This window comes from Gadus macrocephalus, chromosome 18 (assembly GCF_031168955.1).
Source record: "Gadus macrocephalus chromosome 18, ASM3116895v1".
Lineage (NCBI taxonomy): Eukaryota > Metazoa > Chordata > Actinopteri > Gadiformes > Gadidae > Gadus > Gadus macrocephalus.
Window position 1 is genome coordinate 3,782,535 of NC_082399.1, and position 22,885 is coordinate 3,805,419.

A 22,885-nucleotide genomic window follows, 5' to 3' on the forward strand; every position below is an offset into this window, starting at 1 on the left:
AAAATTAAAAGGATACATTTCTAAGTAATATTATATTTATTCTACTAATAGTCTATTTGCCCTTTATGTTTCTTAGGCTTCTCTCAGTCTGGAAATAAAATAAACATTGACTACACACACGCCCCTCTCAGCCGCCTCCTATTGGTCCGTCCCGCCCCTCTCTCGGTGCAGCATGCTCCTATTGGCCCGTCTCGCCGAAGGTGCAGCGCCCTGTTGGGCGAAAATGACGTCACTCCAAAGACAGCCCGGAACCAGACGTGGAAGTCGCCGTCGCTAAAACAAATCCTCGCCATGCCTCCATGGGAATAAAACTACGCGGGCGTTAGGGATCCACACGTAAAGGTAAATATACGAGAGTTGATGTCTGTGTCTCTGACTCTGTGACTGAGAGTCATGTTTATCGCTGTACCTTGATGGTGACCAGGTAACAGCCGACGCCCCTGGCAGAATATTAAGTGGTATTGTATTCAGGGTCCACAGGACGGGCTATAATAATGATCATTGTAAACTAGAAGGTTAATCATGATTTGTCTTGCAGCGAGGGGCTTTACATTGGCAGGGAGCTGGCGTAGTGTCTATGATTATTACATTCTATATATATATATTTATTATAAGGATAAACTGCACCGCTTTGTTATGGCTGTCCTTTACTGATCTCAGCCGCCGCTGGTCTGTCAGTTTGACAGTTTGACAAGACGTTTGTTTGTCCTCCTTACCCGTGTCTGTCAGCCTGCCTCTGTCTGTCTGTCAGCCTGTTCTGTCCGTTGCTCTATGCATTATTGTGTTTCGACTCCAGTCCAACACACACCAGTGCTGTTATACGTCTGTTGTGATTGTAAACTTTGTATCCTGAGGTGAAGATGTTCTGATGAAGTCGCCCCTATGCCTCCCCCAGCATGGCGTCTCAGGAGCTGCTGGGACCGGCGGCCGACGGCCTGAGGTCGGCGAGGGACGGCAGCACGACGGAGAAGAACCTGGCCCTGCTGAAGGCCCACTCGCTGGACGTGACCTTTGAGGTCGGCGAGGAGTATGACATCATCGAGACCATCGGCACGGGGGCATACGGCGTGGTGTCGTCGGCGCGGAGACGGGACAACGGTAACTCTTGATCTATATCATATATATATCAACATGTATGATTCATGTGTTGTTCTCCTATTTTAAAGGGCTTCTGTCTTGCCACCATGTGTGGGTGTGATTAGCTGGTACAAGCTGTTTAGCAAAAGGAAGGAATGATTTTCATAGGGACATTGCAAGTGGCCGTTCAGATATATGAAGGATAGATGAGCAACGTTTGCTACAGTCCACTGGGTAGGCTGGAAACTGATCTATCCAGCACACATCTAGGTGGACACGCCCACTTGTGATGCCACTATGAAAATCTTTCCTCGCCTGTGCCAAACGGCTTGTATCAGCTAATCACACCCACACCTGGTGTTAAGACATGAGCCCTTTAAGGATAAGAGTGCTCGTATTTTGAAAGATGTGAGATCATTCTCCAAACCATCAACGTTGATTTCTGTTTGTCCCACAGGCCAGAAGGTGGCGATCAAGAAGATCTCCAACGTGTTCGAGGTGCTCACCAACGCCAAGCGCACCCTGAGAGAGCTGAAGATCCTCAAGCACTTCAAACACGACAACATCATCGCCATCAAGGACATCCTGCAGCCCAACCTGCCGCACTCAGCCTTCAAATCGGTGTATGTGTACCGCTCCACTCATGTCCTCTAACAGGGGGGGTTCAGGATAGTCCGGTGGTTAGGGTGTAGGACTCCGAGCTGAAAGGTTTTGAGTTCGATGACCACCAACTCCCACAGCCTGTAGGCTTCCTTGAGCAAGATGCACTCACGCCATCTGTTACTTAATGGCAGAGGAAATCATTCACTGTCTGTTGTTGTTGATAAGAGTGTCGTAACATTGAGCTCACAGCTCACAGTGCCAAGGCTAGCCTGTTTAAGAGGCTAGCATGTTCAGGAGGCTGGCCTGTCCTGGAGGCTAGCATTAGGCTAGCCTGTTCCGGAGCGTAGCATGTTCACAGAGCTATATTGTGGTGTTGTTTATTTTCCTTTTGTTTGAGTGTCTGTACTGTCTGTATGTATTCAATTTTGTAAAGCGTCTTTGAGCGTTTAGAAAAAAGCACTGTAAAAACCGATCAATTATTATTATTAACAGAGTAAAAGGCTGATCGACTGACTGGAATCAGTCTTTCACATTAGGTGATTCATTCCTCATGAGTCCCAGAGGTTCCCCCGTGGCGTTCACTGCTCTCTCCACCCATCAGATATGTGGTGCTGGACCTGATGGAGAGCGACCTCCACCAGATCATCCACTCGGGCCAGCCGCTGACGCCCGAGCACACGCGCTACTTCCTGTACCAGCTGCTGCGGGGGCTGAAGTACGTGCACTCGGCCAACGTCATCCACCGCGACCTCAAGCCCTCCAACCTGCTGGTCAACGAGAACTGCGAGCTGAAGATCGGGGACTTCGGCATGGCCCGCGGCCTCAGCTCCCACCCCGAGGAGTCGCACTCCTTCATGACGGAGTACGTGGCCACGCGCTGGTACCGCGCGCCGGAGCTCATGCTGTCGCTGCACCACTACAGCCTGGCCATCGACCTGTGGTCGGTGGGCTGCATCTTCGCCGAGATGCTGGGCCGCAAGCAGCTGTTCCCCGGGAAGCACTACGTCCACCAGCTGCAGCTCATCCTGGCGGTGCTCGGGACCCCGCCCCTGGGGCTGATAGGGGCCATCGGCGCCGAACGCGTCCGCTCCTACATCCAGAGCCTCCCCTCGCGGGCCCCGGTGCCCCTGACCAAGCTGTTCCCCCAGACGGAGCCCGAGGCGGTGGACCTCCTGGGAGCCATGCTGAGGTTCGACCCCCGCGAGCGCATCACGGTGACGCAGGCGCTGGAGCACCCGTACCTCTCCAAGTACCACGACCCCGACGACGAGCCCGTCTGCGTGCCGGCCTTCAACTTTGAGTTCGACAAGATCCCCACCAACAAGGAGCAGATCAAGGAGTCGATCCTGATCGAGATCCAGGACTTCCACCGGAAGAAGCAGGGGAACCGACAGAGGCTGCAGTTCAGGCCCCTGGCCAGGGCCAAAGTCGGTGGAGGTGGAGGTGGGGATGGAGGTGGGGGTGGGGGAGGTATCCCTTGTCTCTTGGGGACCTCGTCCATCAACCTGACGGCGCTGGCGCGGTTCTCCCAGAGCTCGCAGCAGGTGATGGAGGAGGAGCCAGGGCAGTCTCTGCATGAGGGGGGGAGCCGGCCGCACCACCCCTCCCTGGCCCCGGGCCGGCTGCCCCCCCTCACCAAGCCCCTGGTCTGTCCCCTGGACGTGGACATGCCCAGCGCCAACTCGGACGCTGGCCAGACGGAGACCATAGACCTGACCTCGCCCGTCTGCAGCCAGGACCGCCCCGACGCCATGGGGGGCTTCCCAAAGCCGCAGCAGCAGCAGCAGCAGCAGCAGAAGGCGCAGGAGGAGGAGGTGCTGGCGGACCCCCGGGCCCCCCCACAACCCCCCTCCTCGTCTGGGCCCCCCGCCGCTCCGTCGACGCAGACCGCCGGCCCCGCCCTCTCCCTCTCGGAGATCCAGGCCCAGTCCCTCTCCCAGGCCCTCTCCCAGTCCCTGGCCAAGCCGGACCGGGCCCCGGTGGGAGAGGGGCCCCGGAAGGACGGGGCGATCTCGGAGGACACCAAAGCAGCGCTGAAGGCGGCCCTGCTGAAGTCGGCCCTCAGGAACAAGGCCCGCACCGGTAAAGGAGTCTCGGGGTCCAAGGTCGCGTTTAGTCAAGTGACCAAAAGTTATTCAGTTGCAGAGTCACCCCTTCACCGTCCAATGAGCCACAGATTTACCCTTTTGGCAATGGATGGTTTGATATGATGCTTTGCTTGTAGATTCTTTCACTCTGGCAGGTTAATAAGACAAACATTTAAAAGTACCGTTTTGGACTCTGACCGACTGTATTTATCTTTAATCACCTTGAGGTATTTTGGCAGAATTTGGTCTCAGAATTAAACCCCAGAATTAATCAACCCAGTTATCCCCGGGACTTTCTCTATGAATTGATATTAACTAACTGGACGATAATTATTCCATATAATCTGTGTTAGCTTGTAACGGACGCTAATTACCACAGGACTGGTAAAACCAGTGACAACTAGCCAAAACTAGCATTTAATAGCGGTAACTAGCAATAACTTGTGATAATAAGCAACTATTAAATATTAAGATCATAACTAGTAGTCAATAGCGATAGTTGCATCAGCTAGCCGTAGTTGGTTTAAATTAGCCGTAGTTGGCGCTAACTAGCCGTAGTCGGTTTCAACTAGCCGTAGTCGGTTTCAACTAGCCGTAGTCGGCGCTAACTAGCCGTAGTTGGCGCTATCTAGCCATGGTTTGTTTAAGCTAGCCGTAGTTTGTTTAAGCTAGCCGTAGTTGGCGCTAACTAGCAGTAGTTGGCGCTAACTAGCCGTAGTCACTATCCGTCGGCGGCGGCGCTCAGCTCCTGTGGTCTCTTCCAGACGGCGGAGGTGCCGGGGGGGGCGACGGCGGCGGCGGTGCCCTGTCCTCCTGCTCCCTCTCCTCCCTGCAGGACAGCCGGCGGCCCGTCACCGCCCAGGAGCGCCAGCGGGAGCGCGAGGAGAAGCGGAGGAAGCGGCAGGAGCGCGCCCGGGAGCGGGAGAGGAAGACGAAGGAGAAGGAGAGGAGGGAGGGCCGGCACGGCGACTCCCTGGGCGGCGTCATGCTGAGCGACAACGACAAGAGCCTATTGGAGCGCTGGAAGAAGATGATGGACTGCTCCGGGGACAAACCGGAGCCGTCGTGTCCCGGGCCGTCGCCGCACTGGCACCACGCGGGGGGGGTGAAGACGGCGGAGCAGGAGCCGGTACTGAAGCCCCAGCTGGTGTTCCGGCCCGCGGGACATCGCCCGGTCCCCCTCCTCTTCCCCCCCGCCCACGGCAAACCAACCCAACCTGTGTCCGCGCGGCCAGAGGTTACCGCCGCCGCCGCCGCCGCGGTCAACGGCGAGGTCAAAGCAGGAGCAGGAGAGACGCTGCGGCCGGCGGAGGAGGTGGGAGGAGGAACGCTGAGCTGCATGGGGAGGTGGAGCAGCCAGCCGCACACCCCGCCCCTCCCCCAGGCTGCTCCTCCTCTCCCATCGCTCCTCCACCCCCACCCCCACGCCCACCTCTTCCCCCACCTCCACCCCCTGGACAGGTTCCTGAATAAGGCCCCCGGCGGCCTGCCAAACGGCCTCCCCCCCCACTTCCTGCGGCCCCTGGCCCAGCCCCCGCCGGCCCTGGAGAAGCTGGCCCTATCCCAGGAGGACAAGCCTGGGCCCCCGACAGACAGCCTGGGCTTCAGCGGAGTCCCGGACATCCACACGGTCACACTGCAGCTCTCCAAGTCCCAGGTAGGGGTCGCAGGGGTCATGGGGATCGCGGGTCACGCCCAGTGCTTTGTGGCGTGCCTACGCACACCTAGCACACTAAGCTAACTAACTGAAAGCTAAGTGAGGTTTTGTTACCTTGGTCGCTAAAGGGTTGATTATGGTCCAACGTCCACGCAGCGCAAGGGGGTCACGGACCCCTTACGTCCTTGCGGACCCTCCTTGCGTCCGCCGCAAGGGCCGGACGTGCGCCGCCCAAAAATTGTAACCTTCCGTCGTGGCGACGCAGCAGCGAGGGCTGTGATTGGTCCGTTTACTAAAAGCCGACGCGGACCCATAAAGGTCCACGACTGCGTCGAAGCGTCTGCGTGGTCGTTGCGTTGCGTGAACGTGGGACCATAATCGGCCCTTAAGGGTCTCGTTCTGTGCAGGATGTGAGGTTAGCCTAGGTTAGCATCGGGGACATCGCTCTCTTAGCTTTTTGACCTCTGTGGTGTTTTTCCACTATACTATACTGGCCCAGCTGCATTCCTATAACAACCGGGCTTTCCGCTTCAAGGTGTGACGCTTTTCTTGAGTCGGTGATAACGACACACTTTTGGTTTCCCTTTTATTTTTATATTATGGCCTACCGTATTATCGATATGTTTGTTAGTTTAAGAGACATATAGTGTATTAGGTGGGACGCACGCACTGATATCCACGATGGTAGATAGAGGAAATCAGTTTGACGTTCAATATTCCCCCTTTTTCCGAATCTCCATCGCTCATTGAGAGGGGATTTATTAGATTACATATTGGACAATGTTTCACACATATCACATCCATACTAAAGAAAGGACATTGGACCCTACTTCACATTATTAGAGCTCTGATGTTGATATTCAATGTGTGTTTTTCCTAAAAACAAGGTAATGGTGTGGCACTCGTGTTGGAAAAATGTGTAAACATTGTCTAACGTGCAAACAAAACAAATCTCAAGTCGGCTCTCAAGGAACTGTTGAGATTAGGAAGCAAAGATGGGGAATACTGAAGGTCAAATTGAACTCCTCAGTGCTTATCTTGGCGTGTGTGTCGCCATCCGTCTGAAACAACCAGTGTATGTTAACTGTGTTGTAAACGAATCATTCCGATTTTACGGTAGAATAAAACAAACAGGCAATAAAAGCATGTTGTCATCGACTCAAAACAGGCGCGTCATCAGTTCAAGACACGCCTCGAAGCGGGAAGCCCGGTTGTAAGGTTCCTTCTCCTGGCACTTATAAATAGTACTGAGTATCGTGTAGCATCTTAAACTTGCTATCTTTATTGCTTACGGGGAATGAGTTAACCTTAAAATAGTTAGTGCTTGGCACTTGGTTTCTATGAACATCCTTACTGTATCGACAGCGATATATTGTTTCTCTTTCTCCTGACAAATGTACTTTTTGTAAGTCGCTTTGGATAAAAGCTGAATAATGGGAATGTAAATCCAAGCCGGGCTGGGCCGGTATAAAGAGGTGGAGGAAAGCTCCACTCATCCGAGCGGACGGAGCTCACCTCCGCCTGTGGTTGTTCTGCAGGTGGAGGACGTGCTGCCCCCCGTCTTCTCCGTCACCCCCAAAGGCAGCGGCGCCGGCTACGGCGTGGGCTTCGACCTCGACGACCTCCTCAGCCAGTCGCTCACTGACCTGCAGCACTCGGACCCCAGGGAAAGGTGAGGGGGCCGCACAGGTGTGGGGGGGGGTCTAACAGGAGGGGCCGCACAGGTGAGGGGACGGGCAACAGGAGGGGCCGCACAGGTGAGGGGGGTGGGGTCCAAACAGAGGGGCCGTACAGGTGAGGAGACCGGTCATGGGGGGGAGGGTGGACAACCCAACACAAGGGGCCATACAGGTGGTGGTGGGGGGGGGGGGGGGGGGGCCATACAGGACGTGCAGTACAGGTGAGGTTGGGGATGGAGGGGGGCCAGGTCCATGTGGGGGGGGTAAGATGAGACCACGGCCTCAGTCGAGGTGGAATATCCAATTAACCTGTTTTTGGGTATGAGTGAGTTTATTTATTTTTAAGAAAACGACTCAATCCCTTTTTGATTTAACATTTAAACGTTGTTTCCCGCTGTCAGCTACGACTCCGGCCCCCTTTCGGCCTCTCTGCTCTCCGATTGGCTGGAGGTCCACAGCATGACCCAGGCTGACCTCGAATCCTTGCAGCAGGAGCTGCAGCTGGGATCTCCCATGAGCCTCTCTGATTCCATCCCACCTGATGCCTGACACACCTCCCTTTCACGGGGTACCTAGCATGAAAGTATTAATCAGCACAGATCAAACAGAACTACCAGCAGTTTTTAATAATAATAGTGGAAGTAGTGAATCTTTCTACTGATTAGTTTTTCATTCAATAAATTCAAACGCCAGTACCCGTGTGTTAGTTCTTAATTTATTTTTAACATTATTTACTACAATAACAACAATTACCATATCATATATTGCCTTTTCATTACCATAATTGGTATAACTGTACTTGGACCCTCTAGTGTGAAAACCAAGGAATAACACCCACCTCAACGTGACCAAAATGGTCAATAAATCTGCTTTAATAAAAAAAAAAAAACTTTATTTTACACATTTCGTATTTTATTTGTAAAGCTCTATATCAAAGACGACTTTATCTACATGATTTGTATGCACTTAAGGCACAATTTAATTAAGACATGTTTAAATCCACGATTTAATCATCACATTCAGACGGGGAACAATGCACACTGTCTATCATTAACACTGAAATCACCAGCGGGACGCCAATCATCAATCACCAGCTTCGATCTACTTTGAACAGAAAGGCTTCATCTCAGAACGTGGGGGGGGGTCCTCTCCTCCGGAAGGTTCTCAGAGTACCAGGGAGTGGCCAATGAAGAGCAGGAAGAGCCCCGCAGTGGGGCCCCAGGTCCGGGTCTGGGGGGCCCGGCCGTGCAGACGGATCCCCGGGACGGTGCTGCGGATCAGGTCGGAGAACGAGGACACCCTGGCGTAGACCCCCGGCCGGTTCTTGGCGGCGCAGCCCAGCCCGAAGCTCACCACCCCGGCCTGGACCCAGGTGGCGTTGGCCATGGAGCACACCAGGGGCCCCCCCGAGTCGCCCTGGGGGGACGGACGGACGGACACACACACACACACACACACACACACACACACACACACACACACACACACACACACACACACACACACACACACACACACACACACACACACACACACACACACACACACACACACACACACACACACACACACACGTTGTTGACCAGGTCAAAGGTTGCTGCTTATTCATTTATGATATTTTTTTAAATGATTGACTCAGGAGCGGTCTCTCTTATCTAAATGGACTCACGAGCGTTCGCCCCCATGTAAACTGAGTCAGGAGCGGTCTCTTTTATGCAAACGGTCTTAGGAGCGGTCTCTTATGTAAACTGACTCAGGAGCGGTCTCTCTTATGTAAACTGACTCAGGAGACCTCATCCGGTATTCAAACATCCTGGTATTTTTGGCATACTGAATTTTCCATACTTTATATTGGGACATACTAGATATTTTTCTGGCAGACTAAATAGTATGATAGTATTGGTATTGGAACACAGGGCTGGACTTTTAAGCGAGCGCCTTGTCTTTGTTTTACTCCCTCAGACCAGCAGGGGGCAGCAGCGACCTCCGATCCAACCAAACTCCTCCAATCTTCAAAACATGCACGACGTTCGGATGCATCATGTTGAGATTCCATCTCCTGTTCTCCCAAACGAGGTTTCAGTGAAGAGTTCTACAGAGACACACAAGAGCCCTACAGAGAGAGAGACACAGGAGACCCCCACAGAGAGACGGGTCCCTACCTGGCAGGCGTCGCGGCCGCCCTCGGGGTAGCCCGCACAGAGCTCGTCCGAGAGGATTTCCACGTGGTCCTCGAGGGCACCTGGGTTCACGTCAAACAGCTGCTGACAGGAAGGGGAGGAGATGATGGGCACCCTCACCTGCTGCAGAACCCCCAGCCCAGGGAGGGCCACTGAGGGGCGGGGGGGGGCAGTGAAAGGTCAGTGTTAAATACAAATAGTTATACACAAATGTATTGATTTCAATGGCGTGTTTTAAGAGACATGCATATATATATATATATATATATATATATATATATATATGCGTCAGGTCCATAAATATAAATATATCGACACAATTCTAATCTTTGTGGCTCTATACCACACCACAATGAAACGAACAAGTTGTGCTTTAACTGTAGACTTATAGCTTTAATTTGAGGGTATTTACATCCAAATCAGGTGAACGGTGTAGGAATTACAACAGTTTGTATATGTGCCTCCCACATTTTAAGAGACCAAAAGTAATGGGACAATTGGCTGCTCAGCTGTTCCATGGCTTGGTGTGTGTTATTCCCTCGTTATCCCATTTACAAGGAGCAGATAAAAGGTTGAGTTCATTTCGAGTGTGCTATTTGCAGTTGGAATCTGTTGCTGTCAACTCTCAATGAGATCTAAAGAGTGGTCACTATCAGTGAAGCAAGCCATCATTAGGCTGAAAAATCTAAACAAACCCATCAGAGAGATAGCAAAAACATTAGGTGTGGTCAAATCAACTGTTTGGAACATTCTTAAAACGAAAGAACGCACCGGTGAGCTCAGCAACACCAAAAGACCCGGAAGACCACGGAAAACAACTGTGGTGGATGTCCGAAGAATTCTTTCCCTTGTGAAGAAAACACCCTTCACAACAGTTGGCCAGATCAAGAACACTCTCCAGGAGGTAGGTGTATGCGTGTCAAAGTCAACAATCACCAGAGTTTATACAGAGGGTTCACCACAAGATGTAAACCATTGGTGAGCCTTCACAGTTCTGGAACAACATCCCATGGACAGATGAGACAAAGATCAACTTGTACCAGATGGGAAGAGAATAGTATGGAGAAGGAAAGGAACTGCTCATGATCCAAAGTATACCACCTCATCAGTGAAGCCTGGTGGTGGTGGTGTCATGGCGTGGGCATGTATGGCTGCCAATGGAACTGGTTCCCTTGTATTTATTGATGATGTGACTGCTGACAAAAGCAGCAGGATGAATTCTGAAGTGTTTCGGGCAATGTTATCTGCTCATATTCAGGCAAATGTTTCAGAACTCATTGGACGGCCCTTCACAGTGCAGATGGACAATGACCCGAAGCATACTGCGAAAGCAACCGAAGAGTTTTTTTAAAGCAAAGAAGTGGAATGTTACGCAATGGCCAAGTCAATCACCTGACCTGATTCCGATTGAGCATGCATTACACTTGCTGAAGACAAAACTGAAGGGGAAGTGACCCAAGAACAAGCAGGAACTGAATACAGTTGCAGTAGAGGCCTGGCAGAGCATCACCGGGGATGAAACCCAGCGTCTGGTGATGTCTATGCGTTCCAGACTTCAGGCTGTAATTGACTGCAAAGGATTTGCAACCAAGAAAAGTGAAAGTTTGATTTATGATAGTTAATTTATCCCATTACTTTTGGTCCCTTGAAAAAAGTGTGTGGCACATGAACAAACGGTTATTCCTACACAGTTCACCTGATTTGGATGTTAATATCCTCAAATTAAAGCTGAAAGTCTGCCGTTAAAGCACATCTTGTTTGTTTCATTTCAAATCCATTGTGGTGGTGTATAGAGCCAAAAATATCAGAATTGTGTCGATGTCCGAATATTTATGGACCTGACTATATATTTGGCAATGAAAATGTTGATTCGAAAATGTCCTTGTTTTGTTGTTCATGAATAATACTCAAAATAAAATATACATGCAAATATAAACACAAGTATAATAATTATTATTTCAAAAAGTAAACGAAGAATTCATGATCCTGTTCTCAGAGAAAAGGTTTAATGTGCAGCTGGTCTAGGATGTGGTCTATGTTCTGGTGGACTAGGATCTGATCTGGTGGTCTAGGATCTGATCTGGTGGTCTAGGAACTGGTCTATGATCTGGTGGTCTATGATCTTGTGGTCTAGGATGTGGTGGTCTAGGATCTGTTGGTCTAGGATGTGGTCTATGATCTGTTGGTCTAGGACCAGGCCCAGGGTCCTGCCAGTCTCACCATTGTCCCGGATGTGCCCCCATCCCGTCACCATGCAGTCCAGTCCCCCTGGGAACAGCGCCCATTGGTCGGGGACGCAGATGGGCTGGACGTAGTCGGACCAGGAGACGGGTCTGGAGAGCTCCACCAGCGCCAGGTCGTTTCCCCGCTGCGGCTCCACGTATGACTCTGGCACAACCACCCGCCGCACGCGGTGCGACTCCTGGTGCATGTTGAAGCCGTTCAGCTTGTGGCGCCCCACGTAGATGATGTAGGGGCCCAAGTCATGGACGCTGGGGGGGGGGGGGGGGGGGGGGGTAGGGTTAGGGTTAGGGAGGACCAAACGTCCCCACGTAGATGATGTAGGGGTCCACGTCGTGGACGCTGGGTGGGTTAGGGTTGGGGGGGGGGGGGGGGGGGACCAAACGTCCCCACGTAGATGATGTTTGCCCACGTCGTGGACGCTGGGTGGGTTAGGGTTAGGGAGGACCAAACGTCCCCACGTAGATGATGTAGGGGTCCACGTCGTGGACGCTGGGTGGGTTAGGGTTGGGGGGGGGGGGGGGGGGGACCAAACGTCCCCACGTAGATGATGTTTGCCCACGTCGTGGACGCTGGGTGGGTTAGGGTTGGGGGGGGGGGACCAAACGTCCCCACGTAGATGATGTAGGGCCCACGTTGTGGATGCTGGGGGGGGGGGGGGGGGGAGTAGGGCTGAACGATTAATCAAATTCAAACCGAAATCGTGATGTAACAGAGCGTGATATGCAAAATCAACCGAGGCTGCGATTATTTCGGATTTGTTACTGACTGGAGATCAGTAAGATTCGTATTAGGGATGAGCGATATGGCCTAAAATCCATATTACGATATACATTGCAGCCTATTGCGATAACGATATATATCACAATATATAAATCATAATAGAACCATTTCAGAACAGGTTACATAGACTCTAAGGAAAGCCAAACTGCTAAATGTATAAAACAAAAGAAGAAAGAAACTCGGTATGTCGTTTTGAGAACATTTATTGTGCAAAACTGTAATCATACAACATAATGTTGGGGCTGCAGAGACTTTAACAAAGAAAAAAATCTTGTGTGTAATGACATATATATTTCACTTAATGAAATTAAAACTGGTGGTGTCTTGTTAATAAAGAAGCTTGTCCACAGTCTCTGGCTTCAACAGAGACCGAAGGCATGTAACTATGTTACCAAATTACCACCAATGCTAAATGCCCTTTCAGAAGGAGCACTTGCCGGGATACAGAGATATTTCTTGGCCAGTCTTGCCAACCTTGGAAAATTAGCTGCCACCAGTCCAGTGGGTCAGTCTCTCCATCAACCTGCATTGTCTGCAGGTAACTTTTTAGCTCCACTTCGATGGCCTGTCTGTCAGCAAGAGCGGCCTGTGCCATCCGAGGCCTTTTTGAAAAAGCTTCCCAGGCTACGTTTCACCCGCTTGGCTTGCCTCTCAACAGCACCATCAGTTGCAAATTCTGTGCTTGAGTGTGGCTCTGTGACAATTGCAGCTTGCACCTCCAACAGTGACTGAATTTCTGCCACCGCTCTGGTCTACATGAACTCCTGGCGGTCATCAGCTATATATGCATCTTTAAACCGTGGGTCGACCAAGGAGGCCACATCCAGCAGGTCAACCGTTTCTGGGTCCAAGTAATTCTCGTTTAAGTACTCTAGGATGATTCTTTTCATGTCCTTGGTCAGCTCTGTGTCATCAGCTGCAGCAAGAACAGTGTTGTTAAAAAGATGGAGAACCGGTTTGATGCAGGACACACTGACGTACTGTGCTCCAGACAGTGCGTCCAGCAGTGGGCCGAGGGTCTTCCTTACAGATACCAAGAGATCTGTATCTTGCCAAGTGGGTACCAGGTGCCTGGTTTTCCTGTTTGCTCTCAGTACCTGTGATAGGGCCTTCTCTTGTTCAAGCACCCTCTGGATCATCATCTGGCGTGACCCCCGCCTTGTTTGTGTTTCTGTGATGAGTCGAAGATTGTGCGCTACCTGGGCTTTCTTCAACTCCTTTCTTCCATTCCAAGAGTGTGAAAAGGAACTCACAATCTTCTTGCAGAAGGCAACCGCGCGGTCGATTCGGGGGTCTTTCACGCTTTTTTCTGTTTACAAATTTGTAAGATATTATTAGTTAATTTAATCTATAATCTTCATATCCACAAACACACCCATTCACAGCTTCCAGACTCCAAGATGCAGACCTTATCACAGGAAACACAAAGGATTCCCCACTGGCTGTGTCTCTCTCTCACACACACACACACACACACACACACACACACACACACACACACACACACACACACACACACACACACACACACACACACACACACACACACACACACACACACACACACACACACACACACACACACACACTTGATTAGGATTGAATGAACATTACTTAACACAAATGCAACATTAAAATAGCATTGGCTATATACAACTGAACAGAGGCAAAGTCTACATCTCAACGCAAATGCAACATTACGATTAGGGCCGTCACTTTTGATAAAAAATCGCGGCTCTTTTTTATTCACGATGTTAGCTGCGCTGGGGAACACACGTTTGGAGCGCACAGACGTGCCTGGCACACAGGTATTTGCGGACTATTTCTCTGCTGATCAACACTACGAATGGTAATTGTAAAAAGACACACTGTGTGAAGATATTTTTTCGTTTTGGCCAGGAGCCGTGTAATAAGCGGGATAATGTGTAGAACTTCGCCGGTCATTTGCGAAAATAATACCCTTCAGTCTGTCTGGGCTTATTTTACCGATAATGACCGCCGTTCTGTACAACATTATCCCTTACATATATCATTGATCCACCTCGTATCGTGGATCATTAGCTCTGATCATGGCGTTAAAGCCGCGGCTCTCTACCGCTTGAAGGGGACCATGTCCTTACAAAAGCAAATAATTATGGCCCTTGTAATTTCCATCCATCGCGGGCTCTTCCTATTGTAAATTGTTCCCTCCTGTTTTTTCTGTCCTGCGTTCTTCTGACTGGAGCTTGGGGTTGGCTGCATTGCCTGGCACTCATGGTATTCGGTGACACGTTTCATTTTGAGGTGGTAGAACAGGTTAGTCGTGTTACCGCTCTTAGCCAGCATTGTTGCCCCACACACTCTACAGAGTATAGCTTGCTGTTGCTCGTCGGACCGCTTTAATCCGAACCAATTCCAAATGATGGAAGTTGCACTTTTCTTTTTCACCAGCTCCTCCGTTTCGCTTTCAACCATGTTTACTTAGATGACGCTGATGCGTTGAAGCCGGTTGCAGCTCGTGGCTCTTCATATTTTGCGGGTCACGTCATAAACATGAATTATGGCGAGTAAAATTAATCTATCGTAAGCCATTTTTGACCGTTTATATCGTATATCGTTTATATCGCGCATTCCGAATTTGTATATTTGTTTATCTTTTACAATTCAATAGTTAAATAAAGAAGATACATAAATAATGCGTCAATTCATCTCAACAAAGGCCTGTCCTGAAGGAAAGAGCAGTTTATATGTTGACTGCTTCCAATGTTGTGTTGGTCATACTATATAATGATTGATTGCTTGTTTAGTGAATAATAAGGACCTTTAAAGAAATAATCGCAATTCTATTATTTCCCCAAATCGTTCAGCCCTACCGGGAAGTGACATCATAAACCAAACATCCTACCGTGTGTTGATACAGCCTCTTCGGAAGCTGAGCTCATCTGATTTGACGGTGTTATTATATATACCACTAGCTCCTGATTGGTTAACACCTTTGGACCTCATTTGTGACCCTAACAGACTTGGAGGATTACTCTGGGCTTTTCTTTTATTATTGCATACTTTAGATTCCATGGGCGGTTGTAACAAGTTAATTTCCCATGCATGGGATGAAATAAAGTTCTTATCTATTCAACCCTAACATTGCCATACTACTTGAAAATACATTCAAGGTCCTACTTGAATAATATGCCCATAGGGGGAAAAAGACTTCAGCCAGTATCTCTGTTGCAAAAAGACTGATTTGGGAAGAGTTATGTTTGGTATTTATTCAGAACTGTAAATCCCTTGATCTCTAGAAAGCCTCATCTCCATTGGGCTACAAGTGGTGCTGAGGATAACCTACGTTGCTAGGGCGTTGCTAAGGTTACACCTTCATGCTGGTTGGGTCTACAGATGGGAACGTTTCCAGTCATTAGTCAAAGCCCATGTAAGTACTAAGTTTCCCTGGAATAAAAAAAAAAGAAAACGTATTTTGTTTTCTCCCCACAATAAGACTTTATTTTGTTAATATATTTGGTTGGTAACCATGGTATAAGCTCCATATTACACTCAAGGGTGTGATTGACCGTCATTTTCTGCAATAATATTACTTAATTTCGACCCCATTCTTGTTTGTTGTAGGTAAGTCGAGCTCTGAATATATATATATATATATATATATATATATATATATATATATATATATATATATATATATATATATATATATATATATATATATATATATATATATATATATATATATATATATAAACCTAATGTGGAAGCGCTGTGTTTCTGTCCTCTCAAGGAGCCCAGCTGCGAGCCCGACCTGCCAACTCTGCTCTTACTTGGGGAAGCAGTGAGCTGCGGACAGAACCCAGGACTCAGAGATCAGAGAGCCGCCGCAGACGTGGCCCGCCGACTGCGTCTGGAGTCAGAGACCGGAGAGAGAGAGAGCGACCAAAGAGAAAGACCAGAGATAGAGAGACCAGAGGGAGAGAGACCAGAAAGAGAAAGACCAGAGAGAAAGAGCAGAGAGACCAGAGAGAAAGAGCAGAGAGAGACCACAGAGAAAGAGCAGAGAGAGACCACAGAGAAAGAGCAGAGAGAGAGACCACAGAGAAAGAGCAGAGAGACCAGAGAAAGAGCAGAGAGAGACCACAGAGAAAGAGCAGAGAGAGAGACCACAGAGAAAGAGCAGAGAGAGACCACAGAGAAAGAGCAGAGAGAGACCACAGAGAGAGAGCCAAGAGAGAAAGAGTGAGAGAGAGCCCAGATAAAGAGAACAGAGAGAGAGAACAGAGAGAGACTAGAATCAGGGAGGGGATTCCGTTCAGCAGCATGGGGAATTACAATACAAGTGAAGTTGCAATTGAACATACACACACACACACACACACACACACACACACACACACACACACACACACACACACACACACACACACACACACACACACACACACAGTGGTCGTGTTGTCTACCTGGATGTCAACCTGCCAGGGCCACGCCCCTTCGTTGGCGTCGATCCCCCCCACCACCCTGTTCTGCCCCAGGGGGGGCTTCCCGCACTGGGGGGCTTCGGCCAGCACGACGGCTACAGGGGGGGAGAGAGGAGACGGTTGATATTAATGGTGTTCCTGAATCCTCGGACACCTTCCGAGTTGCAATTTTGACGTTGATTCCGGTCTCGGAGCATTTATAGCGTCATCAGGCGGCCACACGAATCCGAACACGAAACCGCATAGGTCCGGTTTTATTTAAAACCACCCGGGAAAATGGTTTCAGAAAAGTGCGGTTTTGAAGACCTACTCGTCTTCACCAAAAAATTGGCTTCGTGTGGACGGGGCCGATTAGTCACCAGAACAGAGTAACCATGTGAGGGTTGAATATTAAAATACACCAGTTACGGCAGGAAGGGACGCAATGGATCCGCTCACCTGTGAAGCACCAAAACACAGACAGGACGTCTGTGGTCCGACTCATGTTCCAGGAGATAAGTCACGTAGGTCTGAGTCGATCTGTTGGATGTTGATCTTTGGAGTACCTACACGAGCATCGCTCGGAGCCAGACGGCTCCACCTACCCAGACTCAAAAGGGTTCCTGACCCGGGGTCTCTTCCACGTCCGCCGGCTTCAACAAGTCCAAACGCAACAACATAAGCTTGCAAACGTTTCGATCGAAGGTTATGAATCAAATTTTCCTCCGAAAAGCTCCTAAACTCGGTAGACGCGCGGGGCAAATCGAACAGAAAGCAACGTTCAATCCCGATTCACCTGTCGAGTAGCAGCCAATCAGAGCACAGGTCCCGCCCAGAGAGTCTCTGTCGACCAATTCCGTGACTCGATACTCATCGCTGTTACATTCCAAACATAGTAGGATAGCAGAACTTTCGAAAGTGGTCCTACCGACTGAGGTCTACGATGAGCTGAAGAAAGTACGTCTTTTGTAGATTTTTCTTGCAAAACAACAACAAAGCAGCTAGATGAAAGTGGAACCATGCAGAACGAGTCCAGTCAGTGTCGTGTTAACTTGGTTGTAGAAGTTCCCCAGGTAAACTGGTTTACAGGAAGTGGTCGTGGTTTGAGGAAACAGGGCGTGGTCTGAAGAACATGAAACCGCAGGTGACGAGCTGAACCGTGTCATTTTAGGATCATAAATGATTCCGCTTTTTGATGCTGGTTTGGCAAAAACCAACCCCTCCCAGTAGAATAAGATAGGTCTATTCAGGCCTGATAATCTGATGTTTAGACTGTAAATATAGCCTAAATAACTTTTTAGATAATCTTTTGTTGCCATAACAAAATTAAAAGCTGACACTGTCATTTTTTATACGTTTTTCCTATATATATATATAAAACAATATATTTATATTATATTTATCAATAATGTCTGTACAATTTTTAATGTGTATATATATATATATAGGGATGGGCGTGAGGAATCGATTACTCGAGTACTCCTCGTTACAGATGAACTTGGTTGGTGGACAGGCAAACTCGAGTTTGCATATACACACACGTTTTCTAAAGCAAATATATCAATTTTCTGTGCGGCGCTGTCACGTTAAAATTGTACCGGGGGCGAAAATTGTACCGGCCTACGTCATCCATAGTAATCCATTCTATTCCGCTCATGTTGCCGAAGACGAAATAATATAATACAGATAACGGATCGCTAGATAACACTTGTTTTTACTTTATATTTGTATTGCATTTAATTGTTTAATCGAATTTAGCTAGTAAACTGTGTGTTTAATGTGTATCATAGTCTAGCTAGCTTGTGTTAATTTAATTTCCTTGATTAAATTTAGAGAATAGATTATAGGTAATAGATAGATAGATAGATGGGTAGATAGGTGAGCAGGCATTTACTAACGGGTAAATGTTTTTTATTATTATTATTCACGTTATCCCCATAACATTTAGCTATTACTGTGTATGGAAATAGATAAATACAATGCAATACAATACAAATATAAAGTTAGGAATGCTAATAAATGTAATTTGTAAAATAAGTGTTATCTGTCTTGTCGCGCTCAATGAACGAGTTGGCGAATGTTCAAGAACCTTCCACGTCATTCGACGCGATCGTCTGTTGCCAGGCAGGTTTGGAATGGATTACTATGGATGACGTAGGCCGTTACAATTTTCGCCCCCGGTACAATTTTAACGTGACAGCGCCACTAACGCATGCCGTGGGCACAAAGGAAATTAAATGTATCAAATTTCTGTGTGGCGCGTGCCGTGCCGTGTGCAGGCACGCCAGAATTCAAAAAGTTAAGAGATGGCGGTTAAAGCAAAGCGCAGCGAAGAATTGAAATACTACGAGTACAAGTACTATGCGGCAACATGCTCCTGAAACACAACGGTGAGTTCGGGAAAGCAGACCCGAAGCAACCAAGTGTGTCGGCTATTTTCTTCGCCGCAAGACGCAGATTTAATCCCGGCCGTGTAGAGAAGATCACAACGCTGAGTATTTCCATAGATAGACCATTTGCTGCCGTTTTATTTGCAGCTTTAAATTATTTGCAATGGTTAGGCTACTTGTTTCGTTTTTGTTTTTTTTAAACCGTTCCAGGCCTTGGTTCGACATGATTTAAATTGTGAGACGCATATTTATTTTTGTAAGGAAAGTGTGTTTTGAACGTTTGCAAAAATAAATAATGAATACTCTGATAACTCTGACTGTTTTTAATGGAGAATAAGCATGTTTGGTTGGTAATATTGCCGTGCATTCTAAAAATAGATTTGATTAAACGAGTACTCGATTGATCCTCGAGGAATTCCTTCGATCACCCGGGTTTGGAATTTACTACTCGTGCCCCTCCCTGATATATATATATATATATATATTAGAGCTGTCAAGCGATTAAAATATTTAATCGTGATTAATCGCATTAATGTCATAGTTAACTCACGATTAATCGCGAATAATTTTTCTATGCTAAATATCCCTTGATTTATTTTTCCCATAATTCTTCTCATTTTAATTCTCTTATCAACATGGTGAAGTGCATCGGCTTGCCTTGTGCCAATGATTTTTTATTGATAACAACATTGGCATACACTGATCAAAACAGGACGATACAAAAAAAGAGCCTATAGTGCAATTAAACGACTGCTTTGAACAAATGTCATTTGAACATAGCAGTCAGGCTACTGCTTCATTGTTTTGAGCCAAAGAAAAAAAAAAAAAATATATATATTTTTTTTAAATAAAATAATTGCGTTAATCGCGCGATAAATTTTTTAATGCAGTTTAAATTTTTTAACGCCGTTTAAATTGGTTTGCGTTAACGCCGTTAATAACGCGTTTAACTGACAGCTCTAATATATAGATATATAGGCCTACATAATTTTTGTGATGAGGAGAGATTGAGTGATGCAGGCTAAACGTAAGGACCCCTAAACCGTCATGTGGTTTGTTTGTTATTACACGGTAATGTGTCAAACATTATTTTCAATATATTTGATCTGTTACAGAAGTAAGATTATAGAAAACATGAGTGAAGTCCTCTGTTTTGGCCGGTCTCCCCTAAACACTAGTCTACTCTCCGGGGAAAGGGAAGGAGGTAGAGTCTGAAAACATGTTGATGCCTCCAATAGTGCGCTGTATAGGGAAAAAGTGAGCAAACTCAGACACAGCCTCTCTCTCTCTCTCTCTCTCTCTCTCTCTCTCTCTCTCTCTCTCTCTCTCTCTCTCTCTCCACCATCTCTCTTTCTCTCTCTCTCTCCACCATCTCTCTCTTTCTCTCTCTCTCTCTCTCGCCCCGGCGGCCATGTCTGCTCTCACAGAGGAATGGGAGGTGACAGGGACAGAGGAGAAGGAGGAGGGCATGGCAGCAGCGCCCTGGGGCTACTCAACGAGAGAGAGAGGGGGAGAGAGACGGAGAGAGAGAGAGAGAGAGGTCTATCTGTTAGAGTTTCACTGACGATCAAATTCACCTGGAATCGTTTGTGTTTAGATGGTTTCTGGGTCTGGATCGCCAACCAGCAGTTATTATGGACTAGTTTGTTTCACTTTAGTGGCTTGAAGAGTATTTGTAGTGACATTGTTGCTATGGTGATAACAAGCCCCCCCCCCGCCAGCAGAAAAAAAGCAAGGGATGAAGTGAGAGAGAAAGAGATGGGAGGATGGGTGGGCTACCCAGACCCAAAGAGCAGACCCTGGGGCTATATGAATCACACACACACACACACACACACACACACACACACACACACACACACACACACACACACACACACACACACACACACACACACACACACACACACACACACAGCCACAAGCACACAGATAAACACAACCACACCCACACTCATACACAAAAACACACACACACGTACAGTATGAATGTACGTATTACTACACGCTAACACACACTCACACTAAAATACATAAAAATTCAGGCACTTCCCCCAACCTCTGACTCTGTTTTTTGCGACACAATGCGTGATTAAATAATTAATTTGGATTCATAGATTCTGTTATTGTTTCACGGTGATTGGAAGGAGAGATGATCGAGAGGGTCTGTGAGGGTCCGTGAACACACTTCACCTATGCTCTGTGTGTTGGTAGTAAGGCCTTAATGTTGGTATGAGAGGAGGGGACAAGGTTTGAGCTGCTGCTCTGTTTAATGGTTAATGTTAACCTAGAGTTTATTGTTGAAACTAGAAGCATTGTTCACAGCTTATTTACTCTGTCATCTTATGAAGTATGAATGAGTTTCTTGGAGGCTGAGCCAGATGTGTCACCTAGGCTGATATCTCCTTCTGTTCTGAGTAGTTCTTGGTTGGGACCCGATGGGTACATGGGCTTAGGTACTCTTGGTTTGGCTGCATTGTGTTGAGTTACTTAACATAGAGAGAGAGAGGCAGAGAGGCAGAGAGGCAGAGAGGCAGAGAGGCAGAGAGAGAGAGAGAGAGAGAGAGAGAGAGAGAGAGAGAGAGAGAGAGAGAGAGAGAGAGAGAGAGAGAGAGAGAGAGAGAGAGAGAGAGAGAGGGAGAGGGAGAGGGAGAGGGAGAGGGAGAGAGAGGGAGAGGGAGAGAATGAATCAGAGTACATCGGCATGCTACTTGTCCCTAACAGAGAATACACAGTTGCAGAATACCTGACCAGCGTGACTGACCTAAAACAAAGGAGATCCTTGACCAGGTACAGACTCAGTGAACACGGCCTGGCCACCGAGAAGGGCTGGCTCCCAAGAGAAGACAGACTGTGCTCCCACTGCCCACAAAACTGGACCTCCTAACTTCAAGACATCAGGAGCACACACTTCCCACAGAACAGATAACAAAACAACAATTTGCGATCACAGCAGCCATATTCATCACCTGTTGTGTGTGTGTGAGAGAGCGAAAGAGAGAGAGGGAGAGCGCGAGAGCGAGCAAAACCTCGCCAACCGGAAATAAACAAACTGGCATCTTCCATCACACACCACCCAGCCCCCACAATCCCTCACTGTTATTTTGTCTCTCACCCCCCTCCCTCTCTCTCTCCCTCGCTTTCTCTCTCTCCTTCTTTCCTTCCACCTCTCTATCTTCTACAGAACACAGAGAAATCCTGTGTGCGTCAGAACACCACACTCTGTGTGTAAAAAAATAACACACAGACACACACACACACACAGACACGTAAGATGTTACATTTGGGTCAATAAAGCTACAATTTAAGTTGATTAAAACTCTGATCTCTTTCTTTAAGACAGATATTCATATTGATACATAATTAATGATGAGATATATTCAATGAACCACTTATTCCTCTCTCTCTTTCTCCATTATCAGTTATTTGGTCCTTCCTTACCCAGCATCCTCCTCTTCTCGCTGGCATTAAGTTCAGACCTGACACTGATGTTGACTCATTTTGTCACCTCTCCATGGCTCTCTCTCCTCCACCCCCCCCCTCTCTCTCTCTCTCTCTCTCTCTCTCTCTCTCTCTCCAACCCCCTCTGTCTAACCCTTGCTCCCTCTCTATACCACCCTCTCTCTCCCCACCCCCTCCATTCCTCTCTACCACACTCTCTCTCTCAACCCCTCTCTCACATGCCCTCTCCTCCCTCTCTCTCTCTCATTCTCTTTCACACTTTCTTACTCTCCCTCCTGGAT

General features: G+C 48.1%; 2 protein-coding genes across 2 annotated transcripts; one reads left to right on the top strand and one right to left on the bottom strand.

Annotated features, from left to right (window-relative positions):
* The first annotated feature begins 198 nt into the window (after window positions 1-198).
* On the top strand, window positions 199-7,798 carry mapk7 (mitogen-activated protein kinase 7). Its single transcript, XM_060037174.1, has 7 exons — window positions 199-342; window positions 896-1,098; window positions 1,535-1,700; window positions 2,282-3,762; window positions 4,532-5,424; window positions 6,963-7,096; window positions 7,505-7,798. The coding sequence occupies exons 2-7, from the start codon at window positions 897-899 to the stop codon at window positions 7,650-7,652; spliced, it is 3,024 nt and encodes a 1,007-aa protein (XP_059893157.1). The 5' UTR covers window positions 199-342; window position 896; the 3' UTR covers window positions 7,653-7,798.
* zgc:92313 (uncharacterized protein LOC436869 homolog) lies at window positions 7,797-17,875 on the bottom strand. Its single transcript, XM_060037195.1, has 6 exons — window positions 17,212-17,875; window positions 16,756-16,868; window positions 16,120-16,199; window positions 11,504-11,775; window positions 9,266-9,435; window positions 7,797-8,519 (listed from the first exon to the last, which is right to left on the bottom strand). The coding sequence occupies exons 1-6, from the start codon at window positions 17,255-17,257 to the stop codon at window positions 8,268-8,270; spliced, it is 933 nt and encodes a 310-aa protein (XP_059893178.1). The 5' UTR covers window positions 17,258-17,875; the 3' UTR covers window positions 7,797-8,267.
* Window positions 17,876-22,885: the final 5,010 nt, after the last annotated feature.

Excerpts from the sequence above, each read along its gene's own strand:
- mapk7 (XM_060037174.1), top strand. The coding sequence starts at position 897 with ATGGCGTCTCAGGAGCTGCTGGGACCGGCGGCCGACGGCCTGAGGTCG. Across the intron at positions 1,099-1,534 it reads GGCGCGGAGACGGGACAACG|GCCAGAAGGTGGCGATCAAG; the intron begins GTAACTCTTGAT and ends TTTGTCCCACAG. Across the intron at positions 7,097-7,504 it reads CACTCGGACCCCAGGGAAAG|CTACGACTCCGGCCCCCTTT; the intron begins GTGAGGGGGCCG and ends TCCCGCTGTCAG.
- zgc:92313 (XM_060037195.1), bottom strand. The coding sequence starts at position 17,257 with ATGAGTCGGACCACAGACGTCCTGTCTGTGTTTTGGTGCTTCACAG. Across the intron at positions 16,200-16,755 it reads CCTGGCAGGTTGACATCCAG|ACGCAGTCGGCGGGCCACGT; the intron begins GTAGACAACACG and ends CTCTGACTCCAG. Across the intron at positions 9,436-11,503 it reads GGGGCACATCCGGGACAATG|TGGCCCTCCCTGGGCTGGGG; the intron begins GTGAGACTGGCA and ends CCCGCCCCTCAG.